Source organism: Rattus rattus, chromosome 1 (genome assembly GCF_011064425.1).
Source record: "Rattus rattus isolate New Zealand chromosome 1, Rrattus_CSIRO_v1, whole genome shotgun sequence".
NCBI classification, from domain to species: Eukaryota; Metazoa; Chordata; class Mammalia; order Rodentia; family Muridae; genus Rattus; species Rattus rattus.
This window is the reverse complement of record NC_046154.1, coordinates 251,217,111-251,239,500: the sequence shown is the minus strand read 5'-3', so window position 1 is coordinate 251,239,500 and position 22,390 is coordinate 251,217,111. Positions and strand designations below refer to the sequence as shown.

The 22,390-nt window shown below is 46.9% G+C and overlaps 2 protein-coding genes across 2 annotated transcripts; both read right to left on the bottom strand.

Moving 5' to 3' along the window:
* Window positions 1–11,935: 11,935 nt before the first annotated feature.
* Window positions 11,936–21,835, bottom strand: Rbx1 (ring-box 1). The gene is made up of 5 exons (XM_032918266.1): window positions 21,703–21,835; window positions 19,373–19,451; window positions 16,972–17,042; window positions 14,268–14,353; window positions 11,936–13,098 (listed from the first exon to the last, which is right to left on the bottom strand). Exons 1-5 carry the CDS (start codon window positions 21,778–21,780, stop codon window positions 13,086–13,088), a joined length of 327 nt encoding a protein of 108 aa, XP_032774157.1. The 5' UTR covers window positions 21,781–21,835; the 3' UTR covers window positions 11,936–13,085.
* On the bottom strand, window positions 19,658–20,030 carry LOC116913980 (60S ribosomal protein L35a-like). Its single transcript, XM_032918258.1, has one exon. The coding sequence runs from the start codon at window positions 20,027–20,029 to the stop codon at window positions 19,697–19,699; it is 333 nt and encodes a 110-aa protein (XP_032774149.1). The 5' UTR covers window position 20,030; the 3' UTR covers window positions 19,658–19,696.
* Window positions 21,836–22,390: the final 555 nt, after the last annotated feature.

The window sequence follows — 22,390 nt, the reverse complement described above, 5'->3', positions numbered from 1 at the left end:
GTGTGTCATGGCAGTAGGAAGGGTAGGTACATCTTTGGAGGTGTCTGGGGAGATTGGGAGGAAGAAGTGGTGGGTGGGAATAATCAGGCAGGATACATTGTGTAGAAGTATGAAATTGTCAAACAATAAATAGAACGAATTCTAAACGTAAAGAACAAAACAACAAACAAAGGCAAGAACAGGTGTGATCCAGGGAGAAAGGCAGAAGCAGGGAAGGCATTGATCACACCAAGGGCCAGTGAGGAAGGCAATGACTGAGGAAATGGAGGCCATGCACAGCCTTCCAACCCCCAGCCTTAGCTCCACGAGTTCCCACGGAGTTCCCACGGAGTTCCCACGGAAGGGCAGAAAGGAACGGAGGAGAGTTGATCCAGCAGTTAAGAGGTCAGGTGTAACTTTAATTTTTTTCAAACCTTATTTTTTTTTCTTTTTTTCTGAAACTGGGGACCGAACCCAGGACCTTGCAGTTGCTAGGCAAGTGCTCTACCACTGAGCTAAATCCCCAACCCGTCAAACCTTATTTTTAATGATGGTTCTTAACACTTTAACCTCCCTTTTAGCCCACCACTCATCAGAGGTAGTAGAAAGGTTTTTTTGAAGTAACTCCCCTCTGTGCCGTCTGGAAATCAGCAGTTCAGTTCACAGGTCAGCAGCGGCAGATCGATCCACTCATATACACTTCCCGTAGGCACCAACAGTCCAGTTCAGTAGAGACAGGGTAGCAAACTCGAATCAGCAGTGGTGACACTACCTAGCAGAGACAGCCAGGCCTCAGCCTCAGCTCTAGTGAGCAGGAGAGACCAGCAGGAACACCAGGAGAAATTCTAGGCTGTGTCTCTCTCAATGATGTGAAGATCAGTGAAGACTCGAGACCCACAAGCATTGCACAGCTAGCTCTGTAAGCAAGCCTAGTTAAGCCCCTGTCACTGTCTGTAACCTGTTTATGCCCTCCAAGAATCACGTGTTCTCCACGGGTCCTGTCGCAGCACGTGTGTTTGACTCAGCCGACGTCACTCTGCCAATCAGCCCCAGTCTGCAGAAGTGGCCTGCAGCGCACCACCTGGAGTGTTTGGTGCCTTTCACTCTGTGGAGTCTCAACAAATGCAGCTCAACCAAGCAATGTAAGGCGGACCAATACATGGGTGTCATTAGCAAAGATTCCTCCATCACGTGTCCTTTCACGCGCCTGCTTTAGCAGAACATCCTCTCTCCTGTGTCTGCTTCAGCCAAATGTTTCTTCGCGAGTCTGCCTCAGCCTTTCACCTGTGTCCACTTCAGCTGAACGTTCCTTCAGGTGTTTGTTCCAGCAAAACACCAGCCAATTGACTTTCCAAAGAACCCTTAAGTTTCCTCTTCAGTCAGGGATCTGGGCTTCGTTAACGAAAGGCTTTGGGCAGCCAGAACAGGGTAGAAAGAGCATGTGACATACTAGGAAGGGCAGACTAGGGCAGATTAAGGGACAACCAGTCTACAGGGCTGGGCAAGTCAGGGTGAACGTAATCTGTAGAATGTAGGTTTGGGGCAGGGTGGAGTGGGATGAGCCCCAGCCTCCTTTGGGGCCCTAGGAATGCTTTTCTGCATGGACAGCCGCTCCAGAGATGGTCCATCATGGTCCCATCTTAGAATTTTTCACCTGCAGTACCCCCAAGGCCATAGGGCTCTGACCATATATGGTGGACATCTGCAGGTAGGTGCTGAAACTCCAATCTGTCAGTCTCAAATCCATAGCTCCACCATCTTCCTGTCACTTAGGACAAAAACTTAAGAAGTCACCTAAGTTTCTTTCCCCCTCCTGTTGCAGTTGAGTTCTTGGAGACAGAGGCGCGGGTGCATTTAAGATTCAGCCTCAGCTGGGTGTGGTTTTGCATACCTTTAACCCCAGCACTCAGGAGGCAGAGGCAGCTGGATCTCTGTGAGTTGTGAGTTTGAGGCCAGCCCGCTCTACAAAACAAGTCCAGGACAACCAGGGCTATTAGGGAGAAAATCCCGTCTTGAAAGAAAAATTATTCTCACCCTCAACCTACCTCCATGATTGAGGAAGGGAGACTTTGCAGCTGAAGTGTAATGGGCATCAATACTGCTCTCCAAGAGGTGCCAAAGACTGCCCTCATCCACAACAGCCTAGCACTTGGCAAAGACGTTTCCAAAGCCACAGACAAGTGCTAAGCTCATCCTTGTGTGCTTGCATCCAATTGTGACGAATCTGTGTTTGTCAAGTCCACTGGGGGAGGGGCTGGGGAACAGACATTGTGCTAAGCACCAAATCGACCTGATGAAGGTCAATGGTGAGAAGAAACCAGAGTGTCTGTGTTATCGACTGAGGGCAGAGCCATGGAAAGCATGTGGTTGCAGCTGTGTAGTTAAGACTGTGGCAAAGAATCTCAGGCCCAGGATGTCATTATTTGGCTCATTTAAAAAGTCTCCGAGAAACCTCTATTTTCTTTATCGTTTTGAACCAACCCAATGCCATGGGGCCAGATGTCTTGTGCAATTAACTGCCTACCCCAAGCCCAACACAGCTCACGGGTTTCACTGAAGCCCTTGTCTGTGCCACTTTCACCCCCAACGTGTGACCTGGGTCTAAAAGACCATGCCCACTTTCAAAGCTGTGTTCCAATGTCATCCTCTCTAGGGACAGAGCTGTTCTGAAGGTCCTGCCTAACTCAGCCCAGCTCCCCTCCTCTCTCCTCTGTTCCCCCTGCTCCCCTCTGTTCCCCTCTGTTCCTCTCTGCCTCTCTGTTCACATCTGCCTCCCTCTGCCTCCCTCTGCCTCCCTCTGCTCCCCTCTTCCACCTTCTGCTTAGGTTTTTTTTACCCACTGACTTGATGCTACTCTTCCCTCTTCCGGATCTGGTTCCAGGGTGGACTAGGCAAAGCACCACCTTCACACAGACTGAGTCCCACCCTTCAACTGCTCCCGGCTCATAAGAGGGAGCTTCATAAATGGTTGTTGAACAAACAGATCTGCTCCGGGCTTTGTTTTATTTATGTTTTCTTCCCTTATGGGTCTCAAGAGCTCATTCTGAAAGTCGGAAGCTGAATTTATGTATTCCTGCTTCAGTAATTCCAATTCTCCCCGTGGCAGTTAATCTTCTGTGTTTAGGTGGGGCCTTGGGAGAGGCGGGCCTGCCAGCCAACTTCTTATGGATGCTACTCGTGAGGCAGGCAGCATGTGCTTCTCTGCACGGGGCTGGATATGTGCTGGCCTGTCTGCCTTCGTTCCTTTGTTCCTTCGTTCCTTCAAACCTTTCCTTCCTCTTCTCTTTTTTGACTTTTTGAGACAGGGTTTCTCTGTGTAGCCCTGGCTGTTCTGGAACTCACTCTGTAGACCAGGCTGGCCTCGAACTCAGAGAACTGCCTGCCCCTGCCTCCTGAGTGCTGGGATTAAAGTTGTGAGCCACCACTGCCCAGCTTCACTTATCTTTTTTTCTACACAGGGATCTCTCACTTATGTAGCTCAGGATGTCCTGGAGCTCACTATGTAGACCAGGCTGACCTTTAATTCATAGAGACCTGTCTCAGCATCTGAGTTGCTGGCATTAAAGGCCTGAGCTAATATGCCTGGCTGACATTATTCTCTTAAAGCAATTTTCTGCTTTTCACGCGATTAGCCATTACTGAAAAACATTAAATAAGTAAATAATAGGTGGAGGTGTGGCTCAGTTGGAGGGCGCTTGTCTATTACAGATGAAGCCCAGCTCATGGTACCCACATGTAATCCCAGCCTTTGGAAGATACAAGCACTAGAAGCTCAGGAGTTCAAGGTCACCCTGGACTACAAAGTAACTTAAAGCCAGCCTGAGCTTCATGAGACCCCCGCTCAAACAAAACAAGTTCTCTCTTGCCTCTGACAGGAAGAAGGAAGCAGGGTCGGCCATCTATATCCCTTTTAAATAAAAATGAACTGGTCAGTTCAAGATTTGATTGTGGAGGAGGGTTTTATTGTAGATGTGAGGGAGGGTACAGCTAGAGGCATCTGGAAGGGTCCAGACTACACTGGGCCATGAGAGCAGAGGGACAGGAGGAGAATGAGAGAGGGAAGAAGAGGAGAGGGGCAGGGTGGTGGTTTGAGTATGCTTGACCCACAGGCGGTGACACGGTTAGGAGGTGTGGCCTTGTTGGAGGAAGTGTGCACTGTGTAGGTGGACTCTGAGGGCTGCTGTGCCCAAGCTCTTCCCAGAGCATAAGGAAGTCTGTCCTGGCTGCCTGTAGGAAGAGTCCCCTCCTGGCTTCTTATGGATCGAGACGTGGAACGTTCTGTCATCTCCAGCACCACTTCTGCCTGCACCCAACCATGCTTCCCGCCATGATGATAATGGACAGGACCTCTGATACTGTCAGCCAGCCCTCATTACATGGTTTCCTTTATAAGAGTTGCCTGGGGCGTGTGTCTCTTCACAGCAGTAAAACCTTAACGAAGACAGGCAAGAGGACCAAGAGAGGAGTGGACCAAGAGGCCAAGATGCACATGGCCAAATGGCCTATGTAAGGAATCATAGGGGGCCATGGAAGCCCACTCACTAGGCTGGAGAGGTTTAGGGTGCTGGGAGAATTCTTGTCCCAGGTTTCTTAGGGACCTGACACATACACACATTCTCTCTCTCTCTCTCTCTCTCTCTCTCTCTCTCTCTCTCTCTCTCTCTTTCTTCTTCCTTCCTCCTCTTCTTCCCCCTCTTCCTCCTCCTCCTTTTTTTGTTATTTGTTTTTCCAGACAGGGTTTGTGTGCAGTAGCCCTGACTGTCTTGAAACTCCCTCTATAGACCAGGTTGACCTTGAACTCAGAGACCCACCTGCCTCTGCCTCCTGAGTGCTGGGATTGAACGTGTGCCCCATCACTGCCCAGCAAGACCTGACCCCTTACCCTGGTGGATTTTGGAGACCAGGAGCTGGGTGCACGTTACCATTCATTTGGTTGAACTCTGTGGTCAGTGGGAGAGGCTGTACCTGACTTGGAGCTCGAAGGAGAATAACAGGCAAGAAAAGAAAACATCCATCTGGGTGTCTCAAAAACAAAAACAAAAAAAGAAATGAAATGTCTGAAGAAGTGAAATGGGAACACATAAGAAGGGTTTCCGGGGGGTTGGGGATTTAGCTCAGTGGTAGGCGCTTGCCAGGAAGCGCAAGGCCCTGGGTTGGGTCCCCAGCTCGAAAAAAAAAAAAAAAAAAAAAAAAGGAAGGGTTTCCGGAAATGAAGAGCAGGGGCCATATGGGTCCTGTCACCAGGGAACTAGGGAAGGTCTCACGGGAGAGCTCTCTGCATCAGGCATAGCCTCCAGGGACATGGAACATTTTCCCCCTGAGACAGGATTTCTAGTAGCCCAGGATGACCTTGAACTCCTGACCCCTGGTCCTCCTGAATGCTGGACTAGCTCAGCTCAGTAAGGTGCTTAGTGAGGGCCTGTGGCCTAACTGCCCAGAGTTTGAGTAAAGCCTGCCTCCCTCCAAAGAGTGAAACCCCACTCTGCCTCATTGTGCAGAGAAAAACAAACAAAAAAGTCCCAGAGTAATGAACAAAGTAATGTGAATTGATATTTTATGTATGCCAGTACACTGTTTCTGTCTTCAGACACATCAGAAGAGGGCATCAGATCTCATTACAGATGGTTGTGAGCCACCATGTGGTTGCTGGGAATTGAACTCAGGACCTCTGGAAGAGCAGTCAGTGCTCTTAACCGCTGAGCCATCTCTCCAGCCCTGATAAGACTATCTGGAGAAAAGAGACTGGGGAAAAAAAAAAGGTAGATTGTGGGCCAGGGATCTAGCTCCCTGCAACTGTACGACGTAGCAAGTGTGAGTCTTTATTATATACTATAAACTCTACTATAAAAATCAGCCCGGCAGTGTTGACGCATCTCTGTGAGTTCAAAGCCAGTGTGGTCCACAGAAGTTTCAGGACAGCCAGAGCTATACAGAGAATCACTGTCTGGAAAAAACCAAAAACCCAAACCAACCAACCAACCAATCAAATACCCTCCCCCCAACCCCCAAAACTATAAAGTTCATGTTTAGGGCAAGGGATTAAAAATTATTTTTAGGGGTTGGGGGTTTAGCTCAGTGGTAGAGCGCTTGCCTAGCAAGCGCAAGGCCCTGGGTTCGGTCCCCAGCTCCAAAAAGAAAAAAAAAATTGAAAAAAAATATTTTTATCTTTTCTATTTTGTAAGACTTATATGTAAATGAAATTGTTTTACTCTTTCCTGTCCGGTAAAACCTACATACAAAAATCTATCGGTTTATTCTAGGAATTAGAAGGCCGGGACCAGCTGCCCCTTCCCACTTCCTGTGTGCCAGTTCTTTACAGACTATCCCACTGGGAAGAGAGTAGGTGTGGGGGATGTGGAAGCCAACATTGTGAAGGAAAAAGTTGGGTGGAGAGTGAGGCGCTACAGGCTCCTGCGACCAATACACCGCATTCGAACTAAGATGGCTCCTGGGACACCTGTGAGACAGCAAAAAGAAACGCAGGCCAGGGCAGTGGCTGCTTCCATATCTTCCTGGAAGTCCTAACAGGTGACGATACCCTCCCCTCCTTCCCTTCTGAGTAACTTCATCCGGCAGGGCTTTCATTGGGGCTTGGTGATGGCGTGGTGAGGGAGACGATTGGCCGAGGATTTAGGGGCTTGGGAATTGATTGGCTTGGACACTGACATAAGCTTACGCGCTGTGCAGTAAACTCAGATCTGCACCTTGATGCTGATTTCCGGAGTCTGATTCCCAGGATTCCTCACGTGACTCCATGGCCTCTCACTCCCCCTCCGGCCACCAATCTTTCCTCCTGTTCCCACACACAGGTACCCCTTCTTCCCTCCTTGTTTTTGCTCTTCAATAACACCCTCTTGATCAAGTGTAAAAGTTCGCTTTGTCCAGACAGGACACTTTCTCTGTGACCTGGATATAGGGATGGAGACCTGAGTCCTCAATATTGCCCTCTGACATCCATATGTACACCATGGCATTCGCACAAGGACACATGCTCACAGGCATATACATAATACATACATGTAATTTTTAAAATAAAAAAAAAGCAAAGTAGATCTGGAGGCAGAGGCGGGCTGATCTCTCTGAGTTCAAGGCCAGCCTGGTTTATGCAGTGAGTTCCAGGACGGCTAGGGTTACACAGAGAAACCCTGTCTCAAACGAAACAAAATGAAAAATAGGAAGTGGGGCATGATGGCGCGCGCCGTTATTTTATTTTTGAAGATTAGCTTTAATTATGTGTATGTGTGCATGGATGCAGATAGCTGGAGAGCCACCAGATATAGGAGCTGGGAACTTAATCCAGGCTCTCTGGAAGAGCCCTGTGTATCCTAACCTGGAGCCGTCCCTTAGCTCTGGTTCATACCTTTACCTGAGGAAGCAGGCAGACATCTGTGAGATGGAGACCAATCTGATCTACATAGTGAGATCCCGTCTCAGAAACAAAGACATTAGATCCTTTTATTAATAATATAAACTATATGGATGAGACTACGAATTCTATTCTTAGCAGTAATAAAACAGAAAAAGACCAGTTCAGATTTTATTTTTATATATTTGTTTGTAATTTATTTGCACTCACGTGCATAATGATAAAAAAATACAATAAAATTTTACTGAAACAATCATGTCTTGAAAAAGAGGGGAGAAAGAGAGAGAGGAAGAGAGACGATCCCCTGTCCAAAGCTAAGTTTTCCCTAGAACTGGGGTTGCAGGCAGGTTATAAGCCACACTGTTGCGTGGCTAGGAATCAAACCTAGGTTTTGTCAAGAACAGCCATTGCTTTTGTTGGTATTGTTTTTCTCTCTGTAGCCCTGACTGTCCTAGAACTTGATCTGCGGACCAGGCTGGCCTGGAACTCAGCGTTTCTCCTGCCTCTCCCTCTGGAGTGGGAGGCGTGCGCCACTGCGGTCCCGCTGCAGCCGCTGCTATTAATGGTTTAGGCAATTCTCCATCCAGTGTTGTCCATCTCCCATCTTTTACTTTTTCAGAGACTGCGTCCCATGTAGTTCAATTTAGTCTCAAATTACTTTGCAGCTGAGGGTGACCTTGAATTGCAATCCTCCTGCCTCCACCTCCCAAGGGCTGTGGTTACAGGTGTATGCCACAGGGGGCAGCACGAAGCTGATATGCTCCAAACGCCTCTTCTTCCCGTGTCTTTGGTGTTCTGACTCCTCCTCACCTCACCCTTTACCTCCTGAAAGGTAGGTAAAGGGTGAGGTCATCTCCAAGCCAGAGTGGATTTTAGTTCAGCTGTAGTCAGACATTCCTTTTCCTTTTCCTTAGGGGAGAAGCTTTAGACGGAAGCAGTGAGGACCATGGCCGCCTGCCCTTGTTTTCAGCTTGTTCTATCTCCTCATTGTTTTTTAGAGCTCCGTTTCTTAATATAGGGAAGGTCAGAGTCGAGTGTCCAAGTCAACAATAGTAAGGCACTTCGTTAAACTGGGGGTTGGAGGATTGGCCGAGCTCTTGATTAATAAGGAGGCCTGACCTTTGTATAGCGTGTAACTGTTTGCAGAGGGCTTCACTGCGGTCATCCCCTGTAATTCGCTCTAGCTACCACAACTGGTGAAAACGGGCAATCTTGGAAGTAGATAAACCTCGGTCTAAACTCCAAGCCTACCATGGAGGTTTGTGTGACCACAGGTAGGCCACTTGACCTAAGCCCCTCATTGATACTTAGCTTTTTGTTGTTTTTGTTTTTAAGATTTATTTATTTATGTTACACATACGGTCAATCTCTTCATGCATACCAGAAGAGGGCATCGGATCCCATTACAGATGGTTGTGAGCCACCGTGTGGTTGCTGGGAATTGAACTCAGGACCTCTGGAAGAGCAGTTAATGCTTAACCACTAAGCCATCTCTCCAGCCCATTGTGTTTGTTTTTTTTTTTTTTTTTTTAATTAAAACATGTTTTTTAAATTGCAGTTTTATTGAGGGGGAGCACTGTGACAACAGCACAGGAGGTCAAAGGGCAACTAGCAGATCCCAATGAACATCCAGCACAGGCTGTCTAGCTTGGTGCTGACAGGTGTCCTTAACTTATTCTCAACCATCTTGCAATCCAGATTTCCTCCCTCCCTCCCTTCCTTTCTCTCTCTCTCTCTCTCTCTCTCTCTCTCTCTCTGACAAGTCTCCTGTAGCATAATTTTCATCAAACTTTTTGCAAGTGAAATCTTCACCGTCTGGTCCTCCTACCTCAGGCTCCAGAGTGCTGGGATTATTATCAGCGCATTTTCTCTTTGGTTTTGTTCAGAGTTGAATGTTGCTCACTGTCGTCATCGTCATCATCGTCATCATTGTTTGTTATTATTTTATGTTTGGCTTGAGGTATTTATGTGCATCACATGTGTCCATGGAAACCAGCAGAGAGAGACATGACTGTGAACCATTGTGTGAGTGCTGGCCACCAAACCTGTGTCCTCTGGATGTATCTGCCCTTTTCTTTTTTTTTTTTTTCTTTTTTTTTTTTCTTTAGGAGCTGGGGACCGAACCCAGGGCCTTGCGCTTGCTGGGCAAGCGCTCTACCACTGAGCTAAATCCCCAACCCATGTATCTGCCCTTTTAACTACCAAGTCATCTCTCCAGTCCCTGTTACTTTTGTTCATTCCTTTGCAGTTTTGAGACAGAGTCATCGAGTAGACCAGGCTGGCCTCCATCTGCCTCTGCCTTCAGAACGCTGAGATGAAAGGTTGGGAGCCCAGCACTCATGGAGGTTGAGGCAGGAGGGTAACAAAGTCAAGGCTGACCTTGGTGAGCTCAAGGGGAGGCTGGGTAACTTGAGACCCCGCCTCAGCTTAAAAGGGTAGGCGGGTTTACAGGGTATACAAACTCAGTGGCAGAGCTCTTGCCTAGCCTACATGTAGTTTAGAATCACCAAAGGGCAGGAGCCAACTGTGTTGGATGGTGCCTTTAATCCCAGGTTTGAGAGGTGGAGAGAGAGGCCCATGTGATTCAGGACACTGCTGTGGCTACATGCAAGGACCAGGTCTCCCGTGCCAAGTAAGGAAATCAGCAGAACCATCTGCCCTCCTGGCAGAAGGCACATGCAGAAGAGCCTCTAGGCACTACGGTGAGGAGGCAGGGAAGGCTGGGAACCTTGAGATCGAGTTCAGACCCGGGCCCTGTGTATCTCTACATTAACAGTCAGCCATTCACTTACTCATCTTCTTAGCAAGTTCCCCCAGTAGACTATGACCTGTGGCCAGGGACTTTAATTCTAGGTCTCCATGGTTAACCAAATAAGCACTCTGTAGATGTTTTCTTTCATTTAAAAAAAGAAATCTTAAAATCATGTTTTTTTAAGATTTATGTATGTGAGGACACTCTCACTGTCTTCATATACACAAGAGGTCACTGGGTCACATTACAGATGGTTGTGAGCCAGCATGTAGTTGCTGGGAATTGAACCCAGGACCTCTGGAAGAGCAATCAGTGCTCTTAACCACTGAGCCATCTCTCCAGCCCCAAATTTCTTATTTTTTTTTTTTTCTTTTTTCTTTTTTTTCAGAGCTGGGGACCGAACCCAGGGCCTTGCGCTCGCTAGGCAAGCGCTCTTCCGCTGAGCTAAATCCCCAACCCCAAATTTTTTATTTTTTAAGACAGTGTCATATGCAGTTCAGCCTTAACTTAGTATGTACAAATAATGACCTCCAACTCCTGATCTTCCTGCCTCTTAACCCCAAGGGCTGGGATTAAAAAAAAAAAAACAAAACTTTTAATTGTAATTTGTTTGGTCATCTCTCCAGCTCAGGTGTTTTTGAGACAGGAGCATGCTCCAAATGTGTCACTTGGGGGATGGCAAGCAATATGTTTACCCAGGAAATTGTTTATGCCTCTTGGATGCCAACTGGAAAGGTACTGAATAGCTCTATGACGGTGGCAGTCCTGATATGTGACTATTCCAGTTGCCTCCACGTAAACATCGCTATATACCTGACACTGTGGCAGTTAAGTAGAGAAACAGTGCTTGTTCAATGTTAGACTTTAAAATTCATTACTGGAGGTTTGCACAACTCCTAGTCTCCATTATCCCTTTTAGGACCCTACAGTAGAAAGTAAAGTAAATCTGTGTGTTTGAGGCCAGCAAGGGCTACATTGTAAGTTCCAGGCCAGCCTAGGCTACCTAGTGAGACTCTTGTTAAAATACAAATAACAACAAAAAATCCAAATAACCCAACAGTAAGATCCTAAAAACTGAGAGCCCAGTTATCTTTGTTGGGAGAATTCTTTCCAGGGGAGACACAAACATTTACCCCAATACTCTCAAGGTCCTACTGACAGATCTAACTGCAGTTCCACCCAGATTCAGTCTGGGGAACTGGTGAGCTTATGACTGACGCTTACCTATGGAGTATGGTTTACTGGCAGAAGTGTGGGTGACCCCCAAAGCATCCAGACTGTAAGTTCTCCACCCAGCAAGGATGCCTGCTTCCAGCTTTCAGTCAGGCATCCTATAGAGACGTATTCAGAGATACAGAGGCCGTGAGCATTTAGGGAATGACGTAAGAATGGCTGACAGGCATGGCTGGGATCTCATTGGCCCTTTCCCACCCACTTCTCTGAGGGAAATGTAACCAGGCCTTGTGCAGGCAGGCACAAGTGACCTGAGGGAAACGGTGGCCACTTTGCTCAGAGGACAGAATTCTAAAGACATCACAACTCTGTCAAACTGAGGAAGTTGAGGAGTAGGCAGTCAGTAAAGTATGCCTTCCAAACTGGAATTTCACCTCTAGCACCCATAGTCAGGGGTGGTGGTGGGAGGCAGAAGCAGGAGAATCTCAGGCAGCATAACCAGTGGGCGATTTCCACGTTCAGTGAAGAGACCTTGTGTGGAGAATGTGGAGACTGACGGATGAGCCAGCAGCAGCCTCCGTGCACACTCACCCGAGCATCCGCAATGCCACCCATAAAGTATTCTCTAAAGGGCAGAAACGCAATCTTGAAAATGACAAAAACCATTAACATAAATATTTTTATTAAAATTAACTTTGGAAACATGAATAATGACAGCATTGTTTCACATTTTTGCAATCTTTCTCTGCTTGACAACAGAAGATGGTTGGGAGTCTCAGACCTGCTTTATCTGGACATTGCTTTCACATGGAATGGCACCGGAGAAAGGAAAGCTCCCCTGAAGGGTTTCAGGACCTTTGTAGGATGGTTAACTACATGAAAATCACAACAACAGAAACAGTGTCTCAGTAGACTACAGCCACCGAACCAGCATCAGGATGGCCACGCCTTTCCTGGCCAGCATGTTTAAAGGAAACTTGAGTTCTTGTTAACTTAATTTAATTTCGACCTTTTTTTTTAAATTCACACCAGCAAATGAACTCAAGGCCTTACAGCAGCTGAGCTACAGCGCCCCCTAGACCCCAAACTAGAATCTGATTTAGAAACAAGGTCTCCTGGATTCAAAGGATCCTTCTACCTAATTGCCAAGCACCTGGAATTACAGGCATATACTCAAACTGTCCAAATATCAGTTTTCAAGTTGACTTTAAGATCACTCTATTGCCAGCCAAGATTACATATTATGATTTTCTTTGTCAAGTTTTGTTCTAGAGATTGCAACATGTCATCCACAATCAGCACCAACTCTGTGGTGTTCAGAGCTTACAAAGCCTTTCTGTGCCCATTTGATGCCATTCACTCATTCTCATACTCCCTCACGAGAGATGAGAGCCCAGAGCAGGCCTGGCTGGTCCAAGGCTGCCATGTGCTTCCTCATTCCTGCCTGGTGCCTATCTCAGAAGGAAGACAGAGCCTCAGGCATTTCCAGGTGCCAGTGACCTGCACTTGCAGACTTTAACAGGTTCCTTGTGACCTTGTGAAGACAAGTGTGTTCTCGTCCAAGAACAGTGCACTTTTTGAGGCTGGCTTCCTGGCTCTGAAGAGGCTCCTTCTCAGCTCACTCTTTCCACATACATGAAACAGCAACCATCTCCAACTTAAAGGCTTTATTTGACACAAAATACAGTATGGCTGCGGGAACACCAAACTCCAAAGACAAAGGAAAGAAAAAGAACCATGGTTCTATCTAATGTATAATTAACAGGAAGTCACTAAACGAGTAACAAATGGGTAAGCTTTACGGGAGAGTCTTTCCTAATGCCCATACCTGAAAGACAAAACAATTCACCTCATTAGAATGCTGGAGAGTAAAACCATAAAACCCGCTAAACAACACACAGTTTTTGATTGTTAGATAGGGTTTCTCTGTGTAGCCCTGGCTATCCTGGAACTCACTCTGCAGAGCAGGCTGACCTCAAACTCAGTTCTAAGATCAAAGGCATACATTACTACACTTTGCTTAATAATAAAAATGTAATTGATTAGCTATAAATCTGATATCACAATCAGTCAGCTGAGCTAAGCCAAAGGGATTTGGTTTTTGAGGCACCTGGCTGAGAAGGCTAAAGCAGGAGGGTCGAAATCAATTGCTATCTTAAGGAGGGGAACCCCAAAACAAACAACAACAAACAAACAATAAGAGTAAGTTTTGGTGGTTACATCTGTGACCGTTGCTCTGAGAAGGCAGAAGCGCGAGGAACCCCAAAAGTCCTAGGGCAGTCATCCCTAAACCAAGAGATTCCAAACACCATGAGAGCATTCCTCCCTCCACATCCAAAGAAAGGTGACCGGTGGATAAGGAAACGTCACCATGGGACTTCCCAGGGTGGAGCTATGACAGTCATCCATTTGTTTTGGTTCTCCGAGGACTGAACCAAGGTCTCTGCACAGGCCTGGCGAGTATTCTACCACTGAGCTACATCCTCTAGCCCTGCAAATACTTCCAATCATTTCCAACTCCCATGTTTTCCACTTTGATAGACTGAGCAGGCTGAAAAAACTCAGCCTGTGAAATGCTAGTTAATCCCTGTGTATCTTTTTTTTTTTTTTTTTCTTTTTTTCGGAGCTGGGGACTGAACCCAGGGCCTTGTGCTTGCTAGGCAAGCGCTCTACCACTGAGCTAAATCACCAACCCCCCTGTGTATCTTTTTAAAAATAAGGTATGGTGGTGAACACCTTTAACCCAGGACCTGGAAGGCAGAGGCAGGCAGATCTCTTGAGGCCAGTCTAGTCTAAAGATTGAGTTCCAAGAAGCCAGGGTTACAGAGAGAGATTTTGTCTCGAACAAACAAACAAAATGAAAAGAAAAGAGAACAAGGGGACAAGGGGGATGGGGTGATGTCCCACCGCTCCAGCTGCTTTCAGCTTGAGGCCAGTAGGAGAATGACACTGACCAGAAAACCCAGATTTAGAACCCCAATGAGAAGAAACACCTACTTTTGGAACTCCCACTCTCTGTTGTCCAGGGGGCACACCTGCCTGGTTTTGAGCCACCGAGAGATGCAGTGGAAATGAAAGGCGTGCTGAAAGAGAAGACAAGGATTCCCACGTCATCACAGTCCCTGCTGCCACACCAACCACAGATGCGCAGTGGGGACGATGACAACAGGTCTGAGACCAGCCTTGTGTGACGTGACAGGGCAGCACACCTCACGACACCTTGGAACCCTTCTAATGGAAATACAAGGGCATTTCCAACAAGAACATGTGACATGACTTTACTGCTAAAAGCTGACTCAGGGAGCACAGGACTACATTCTGACAGTGCGGTCTTGCCTCTTGACGGGAATGTGGGTCCTGGTGCCACTCAGCTGATAACAGGAAGTTTCTACCTCCCTGAGAAAGGAGGTCCTGAAATGTGAGAAAAGACAACTTTCCTTTCTCAATAACTTTCTAGAAGATTCTGTCCCTGTTTTTAAGAAACAAGGCAACAAACCCCTCTGGATTTCCAAAAGGCAGAAGCTGAGACACTTCCTGCCATGTCTAGGTACTGGGGACACCTGTCTTTGGCTCTCATCTTCCTGTCAAGCATCCTACACAGCCTGGGAATAATACGTGCATGTGTTCAAGGGCAAGGTGCCTGTGAATGAGGTTTTGGTGCAGGTAGACCCATCTTTCTTCCTCTTAGTTTAAAATGCAGAACAGAGTGTAGTTAGCAGATGGTATAACTTACCACACGCACATTTACCGTGCCCGATTTTATAGACGATGTTGACACCTATTACCTCATGCAAGCCCACTGCGACCCCAGCGAGTAGGCAAGATATTACTATCGGTTCTTTACAGACAGGAAATGGAACCCCAGACAAATGACTTGTCTAATTCACAGAGCTGGTTCAGACAAGACTCTAAATTAGGCCCCTAGCCTAGAATAAAGGCTTCTGGCTTTATTCTTGCCCAGGCTCTCCTGTATGGCAAGCTATCAGAATAAATTCATCTCCATTTACACTTTTCGTTAAAAATTTTTTTTCAAGACAGGGTTTCTTTGTGTAACTCTGACTGACCTGGAACTTGCTCTGTAGACCAGGTTGGCCTTGAAGAACCCAGCAGGTTCACCCCCTCCCTTCATTCAGAAGAATGTCACCTTTAGTCACCTTTAGTAGTGAGGGCAAGGCACCGGGTATGTTTTCTCTAGCTCCATCAAAGTTTAACATCATCCTTTGGCTACTGTGCGCTGTGACGTAGTCAAAGGGTCTGATGGAGAAGAAGAGTGGGCAGGAAGACAGCTGCTAGGCCACGAGGAAAGAACTGGGCACTAGAAGGGCCATGGGACTTTGAATCACAGGTGGTTGTGAGTGGCTCTCTATGCTATGGCTTCTAGGAACTGGATGTAGGTTCTTTGGAAGAGCAATGTATGCCATAACTGTTGACCCCTCATTTAGCTGTCTTTCTTTTTTCTTTTGAATAATTATTTTTATTTTATGGGTATTGGCATTTTGCCTGCATGCATGTCTGTGTGAGGGTGTCCTGGAGTTACAGATGGTTGTGAGCTGCTATATGGGTGCTGGGAATTGAACCCAGGTCCTCTGGAAGAACAGTTTGTGCTCTTAACCCTGAGCCATTTCTCCAGTCCCTCATTTAGCCCTCACCACCCATTCTATTTTTTAATTTTTTTTTTTTTACTTATTCACTTTACTCATTTAGCTTTTTTTTAACCAAATATTTGTCATGTTGTGGGAGCCACTCTGGGTACTTCTAAAACTTCTATTTATTTTGGCTGTGTACATGTGTCAGTTAGGAGGACAACCTGTGGGGAGGAAGTCGGTTCTTCTTTTACCAGTGGGCCCTAGAACGGAAGCTCAGGACCTAAGGCTGCCAGCAAGCCCCTTATCCAGAGTCATCCTACTAGGCCTCTAAATACTCTTTAAAAGTTAAATCATTTAAGCCTGTTTACATTTTCACTATTAGCCATCTTTTACCTGAGGAAACCCAGGATTAGAGATGTTAAATGTTCTTACTAGCAAGTAATACAGCCACAGAAGGCTCACCCTGGAACCTGAGATTCCTGTGCATGATGGAAGCTGTGCATCTTGGCCCTGACTGGTCAGGGCAATTGTAGCTCATATAACGAAGACTATAAGTGCTTTATAGATGAATTTTTGGCATGCTAGAAATAATATATTTGTTGTCTCAAAGCTGTCACACCCTGTAATACTGTATATTCAGTTCAACAGTGCTGTGCTAAATATTTCTGGCAGAACACATGAAGAAACACGCGAAAGAGAAAACACACACACACACACAAAGAGAAGAATGAAACAACCCTACACTAAATCTAACTTAAAACACACAGAGAACTGAGAACTTAATACTCAACTCATTTACCACCAAACCTCTTCCCACAGACATGGCCTTAAACGGTCTGCTGAAGGTGCAGACACTGCCCACAGCTTTGCAGATAACTCCTCAAAGTGGCTGAATACTGAAAACATTGCTTAGGAAAAGTCCACTTAGTAATTAAGACAGACTAGTCTTTCTTCTAATGACTACTATTTATCCAGTTAAAAGTAACTACTACGAGGACGTAAGCCTGCTTTTACTGTCTGTACACCTCTTGTTTCCCCCTAATAATTCTCAAGACGGCCGAAGCAGGAGCAGCAATGCAGGCACGAGCCACTCATAGGTAAAGACGGTTCCTTACGTTACAGACTCCCCAAGCAACCGTGCACTCTTCCGAAGTAGCTGATGCCTGGTTGGCCTGACACTCGATACCTGTGGGAACAAGGGTAAGAACATTACTGACCTGGAGGCAGGGGCTTCCAACCTGGCCAGCCACATCCTCAAGTGGTTAACTGGTTTCAAGGGCATGGGAAAAAGGTGAAGATGGCTATGTGGTGGGTCAAACCTAGAATCCCAGCTTTTAGGAAGCAGAGGCAGGATACTCTCCCTGGTCTGAGGCCAGCTTTGAATAATAATTTTCAATTTTCAAGATGTGTAGAGCAAAAACATTGGCGATGAATTTACAAAGTGTTACTGAAAGTGGCAACCAAATAAAGTCCCTTCTGAAAAACACGTTTTAGATAGACTTCCAGGCCAGTCTGAACTCACAGTGAGATCATGTCTCAAACAAAAACAAGGAAATGACCACCCCCACTCAACTACCCAAATTAAGATCCACATAGTGGCACATGCTTGCCTTCCCAGCACGTCAGAGGGGGAGGCATCTCACCAGCATGATTGCTCTGTTGTTCTGAGGCAGGACTGGGCTGCCTTAAATCTGTCACGTATCCAAGGATGACACTGATCCTGGTCCTCCTGCCTCCACCTCCCAAGTACTGAGATTCCATGTGTAAACCATTACACTCAGATCTGTCACAAGTTTTGTTATAAGTTCAATACTGTATCTCATGTGACATTTTGAACATATTACGAGGGAAGCAGAGGCAGGAGAATCATGAATTTGCAGTCAGTAAGGACAACATACAGAGTTCTAGGCCAGTCTACCTATAAGGCCATCTCAAAACAACAATAACAACAACAAAAGACCCAAAACAAACCAGACCACATCAGGACACACAGTATGTTGTGCAAACCACACTGCCTTGTTGTCCCCCAGGAAACACTTTCTCTCCCACCCGAGACACACAGGAAGGAGTGTAAGAAGGGATCTGGGCATTGTGACGTCCACTGTTTTCAGATGACAGCTCCAGGAAGAAAGATGTTCTCTGGGTACAACTTGTGAAAACACAAGGGACAGAAAGTGGCACACATACACCAGACACTCCATCCATGTTTAAACTGCTGTTTTTTGTTGTTGTTTTTTTTTTCCGGAGCTGGGGACCGAACCCAGGGCCTTGCGCTTCCTAGGCAAGCGCTCTACCACTGAGCTAAATCCCCAACCCCCTTAAACTGCTGTTTTAGTGATGGCTGCTCTATCTATATTAAACATGGCAGCTGCTGATCTGCTCTCACTGTAGCACAAAAACGAAAAGGTCAAAGTTCAAGGAAACTCTGAGGCGCCATGAACTACCAGCAAATGCCACAGGTGCTTTCTCACACAGGACTGATTCATACTTTCCAAGTTGCAGTGACCATAGGTTGTCCCACCATTTGGTTGTCGTTATTTAGCAAATACTGAGGGCAATTTTATTATGTACTAGACAACACATCAGAGTAGTAAATAGTGTGGATAAAACTGAGAACCAAGATTAAATGGCATAAAGGGATTCCACAGTAAGTCCTGGGGTTTCTGAGAGGCCTGCTGATAGCCTATGGGTGCATGTATAAATGTGGAGTGGGAGGATATACACATTTATAACAGGAATGCATACATATAAACACACGTGCATAGACGCTAAGCCATTTGTTCCTGAAAACATAAAACTTGAGAATATATAGGGCTGCCTGCCAATTTTACCTTATAATTTATTCACTGAAGTGATAGCCCATGGTAAGCCTGCATGTGGGTGCTGGGAACTGAACCCGGGTCCCCTGGAAGGGCAGCCAGTGCTCTTAACTCCTGAACCATCTCTCCAATCTGTGGCTGTAATCTTTCCCAACAAAAACTAGCTTAGATTAAGAGTACTGTAGTTCAAACCTTAGCCCTGCTGAGCCTGCGATTTGCCACAATATTCCTGCCACTGCCTCCCGAATGCTGGGGTTACAGGCATGTACCGCCTTCAAAGGTCATTTTCTTTCACTATTTTTGCCTTTGTGGCTGTCTAAGATGGAGATAAGAGGCAGCTCTGCCCACACCTCATTCTAAATGGGATCTTGCCCAATTTACAACGAGCAAATCATTCTAAGAGCCAGGTGTGGCTCCAAAACATCCTTTTGAGAAACAATTTAACTCCGGAGGCAGAGGCAGGGGATCTCTAGTTCAAGGCCAGCCTGGTCTACATACTGAGTTACAGCACAGCTAGGGCTACATAGAGAACCCTGTCTCCAAAAATAACAACATGCAATCTACTTCAAACACCCAAGTGCCTACGGGTTCTGACCCTGCTTTGTATTCACTGGTAAAGAAGACAATTGGGCACATGAGGATGTCCACCATTTCTCTAACTTCCTCAACGCCTTCCCACCCGCCCCGAGTTACTTACAAAGATCCATAATGTGGTTCCTGCAGATGGCACAGTTATCAACCACAATATCCCAGGCCCAGAGGGCTACTGCATTCCACTGCAAGGAGAAGAGGGGAAACAATGCATTTTCCGGGTAACATAACAGACTTGTTAGGATTTCAGCTGCGGCTTCAGTTACCAACTCCCTGGCCATAGGGCCTAGCAAAGAAAGAATGATTTTTGGATTACATTATTTGCACAACATTAGCGAGTAACAGCAGACCACGTGTATACTTCCTCATTCCTGAACATGGGTATCTTTAATTTTTTTTTTTTACTTTTATTTATTTACTCTCCATTAGTTTAAATCCGGGATGGGTACAGCATCACACGGATTCTGTGGCCAATGGCCTTTGCAGGAAGGTTGCTTCGGAATTTGGCACGAACCATGCCACTGTTTCCGTGGGCCCGAGTTACTTTTCCCCAGATCACTCTGGTTTTGTTTAGTTTGCCTCCAGGAGTCACTGTATTGTTTTTTGCTTTGTACACATAAGCACACCTCTTGCCTAAGTGGAACTCAGTTTCATCTCGGGCATAAACACCTTCAATTTTAAGAAGAGCCGTGTACTCTCTTTGGTTCCGGAGGCCTGGCTTGTACCCAGCAAAAATGGCCTTGCACCACAGCCTTCCAGACATACTTGTTTTTGTTTTTTTTTTAGAAGTCCTGGTCCCAGCAGGCCTCCAAAGGCGCCAAGATGGTGGAAAGAGGAAGGTAAGCCCCACCTCGCCTTTTTTTTTTTTTTTTTTTTTTTTGGTCTATAGCATAAAATAATTTAGCTAGCCAAACCGACGTGGGAATATTAGAGCTATTTTTTGAACACCCATTTTAGCTTTAAGTACAAACTTGAACTAATGTGGACAGATGTTCTTGACAGATGTGGTCAAACTCAAAATCTGCCTAAGTATTTGCTCTCCACGCAGTTTTGGACTCGGAGGAAGAGAGGTGAACAGACTGAACTACAATAATAAATGGATCAATCGCTAAGGGGATAATCGTGGGATAAGCTGGATAGTGAGTTACCTACCCAGTGTCAGCACACAGAACGAGGTCATCACTTACACCTCACAGCGCTGCAAGCAAGTAAATCCAGTGCAATTTTCTTGTCCTCTTACCAAGGAAACTGATGTTCCCAACGTTCGTATGTCCAAACTATTATTTTGCTAGTTCTAGTAAATCGATCCAAGACTTACGTTGGACAGGACACCCCTTTCAAGGACTACTTTGGTTTGACTTCTCAAATTCAAGTATTCGAGTCTAGTAAATTCAGCATTATTTCTATTATTCTTCAATATGGCTGCAGGCCGTAACTGAGCAGCAGTGGCCACAATGAGATGACAAAAAAAAAGAGTGGGATGGGGAGGTGTTCATAAAGTAATACATACAAAAAGAAAAAAAAAACAAAAAGAAAAAAACCCCAAATAAACCAACAAAAAACCAAAAACACCTTTCCCACTTCAAGATCTTCATTTTGAGCAGATTTATGTAATCTTAGGTAGGAATGGGAACTTTTCTCTTAAAGTGCTAGAAAACTATGAAGGGAATAGAATACAAAAGGACGTTTCATATTTTGTGTGTTCCCAGGTCATTAACAATTAGTACTCCGCCTTCTTAAATGGCACAAGTTCTGAGCTTGCTTTTAAAACAAAGCCCACCAGACTTTTTAAATTACCATTTTGTGTTAGAAGTGTACACGGGCATTAGAGAACCATTGGAGTGGCAGAAGCTATGTGACAACTAGTACACGTCTCGGAAGAACCAAGCTTTACACTTGAGACTGTGGGTTTAGAAGGCTAATGGAGGCCGCCATACAATCGAGGGCCCACACCAGGTCCCTCGGAGTCAATAGATTCTAGGATCCAGGAAGGGGCGGAGCAAGAACACCGGCAGAGCTCTTCTGCGGTGTCATCGCACGTTCCCGGGTTTCTCCGCACAGCCCCATCCTCCACCCGCCGCAGTCTCTTCACGAGTCTCCATCCTACCCACCCCACCCTGTCCTTCCCCCATCTCTCAGTCACTTCAGTGACAGCTTAAGTGCTTGGCTCCCGCACCGAAGTCAACCTCGCGTATTTCAGTAAGCAGCTCTGCGATTGGACCCACAGCTTTCCCAGCGAAACTAATATGGCCCAGACAGTGGGCCACCATCATGCCGATCAACCCTAGGCCCGCCCCCCGGCTTCCTTTAGTGGTACCCGGTCCCAGGAACGCCCTGAAATGAAGACCTTTCCCCCGCGCCTAGCTCTTCCTCGGGCCTGCCAGCCATATCCGCGCCTCCCTAGATTCCTTGAGGAAGGCGCTGGCGAGACCCAACCTTTTTAACTTCAAAGCGCTTCTTGCCCGCGCCGCTGTTGGTGCCGCTGGGGGTATCCACATCCATCGCCGCCGCCATTTTGGAAACACACTGTCGTGCGACCACTGCGCCTGCGCGTCGGCTCACTTTCCGCCGCCTGCCCTCTCGCCAGGCTCCTCCTCTCTCACCCCTCCCCTTATTGGCGCGTGCGGGTAGAAGGGGCGGAGGCTGCGGTCACGCCCCTTAAAGGCGCAGGCGGAGGTTCCCCGTCGCTCTCAGCTGGGGAGGAGGCTGGAGTGATTGAGGCGGGGTCGGGCGGGGCCGGGCGGAGCCGGGCGGGGCCGAGCGGAGGGAGCCAACCGGTGGGAATGTCCCTGAGGTCTGAATACTGCTCGCCTTCTGGGAAACCCTGTGGCCTGACTCCTTCTTCTGGGGCGGCGGCTGCTTCCTCCTTCTGCCCCAGAATTTATACCTGATCCAGACCCACAAGCGCTGCCCCCGAGGCCGCGGTGCAAAGGGCATGGGTTGGTCTGTGGAAACCCGAAACTCCAAAACGTTCAAAACGGCCTTCTGCTGACCGTGGCCGGCTTGGAGGCCCTGTGGCCCGGCTTTCCAAGGCCCGGGCACGGTCTGCGTTCTCAACTTCAGTTTGGGAAATTATTTGATAGGGAGAGAGAGGCCTGAATGTCCTGCCCAGGAACAAACAGAG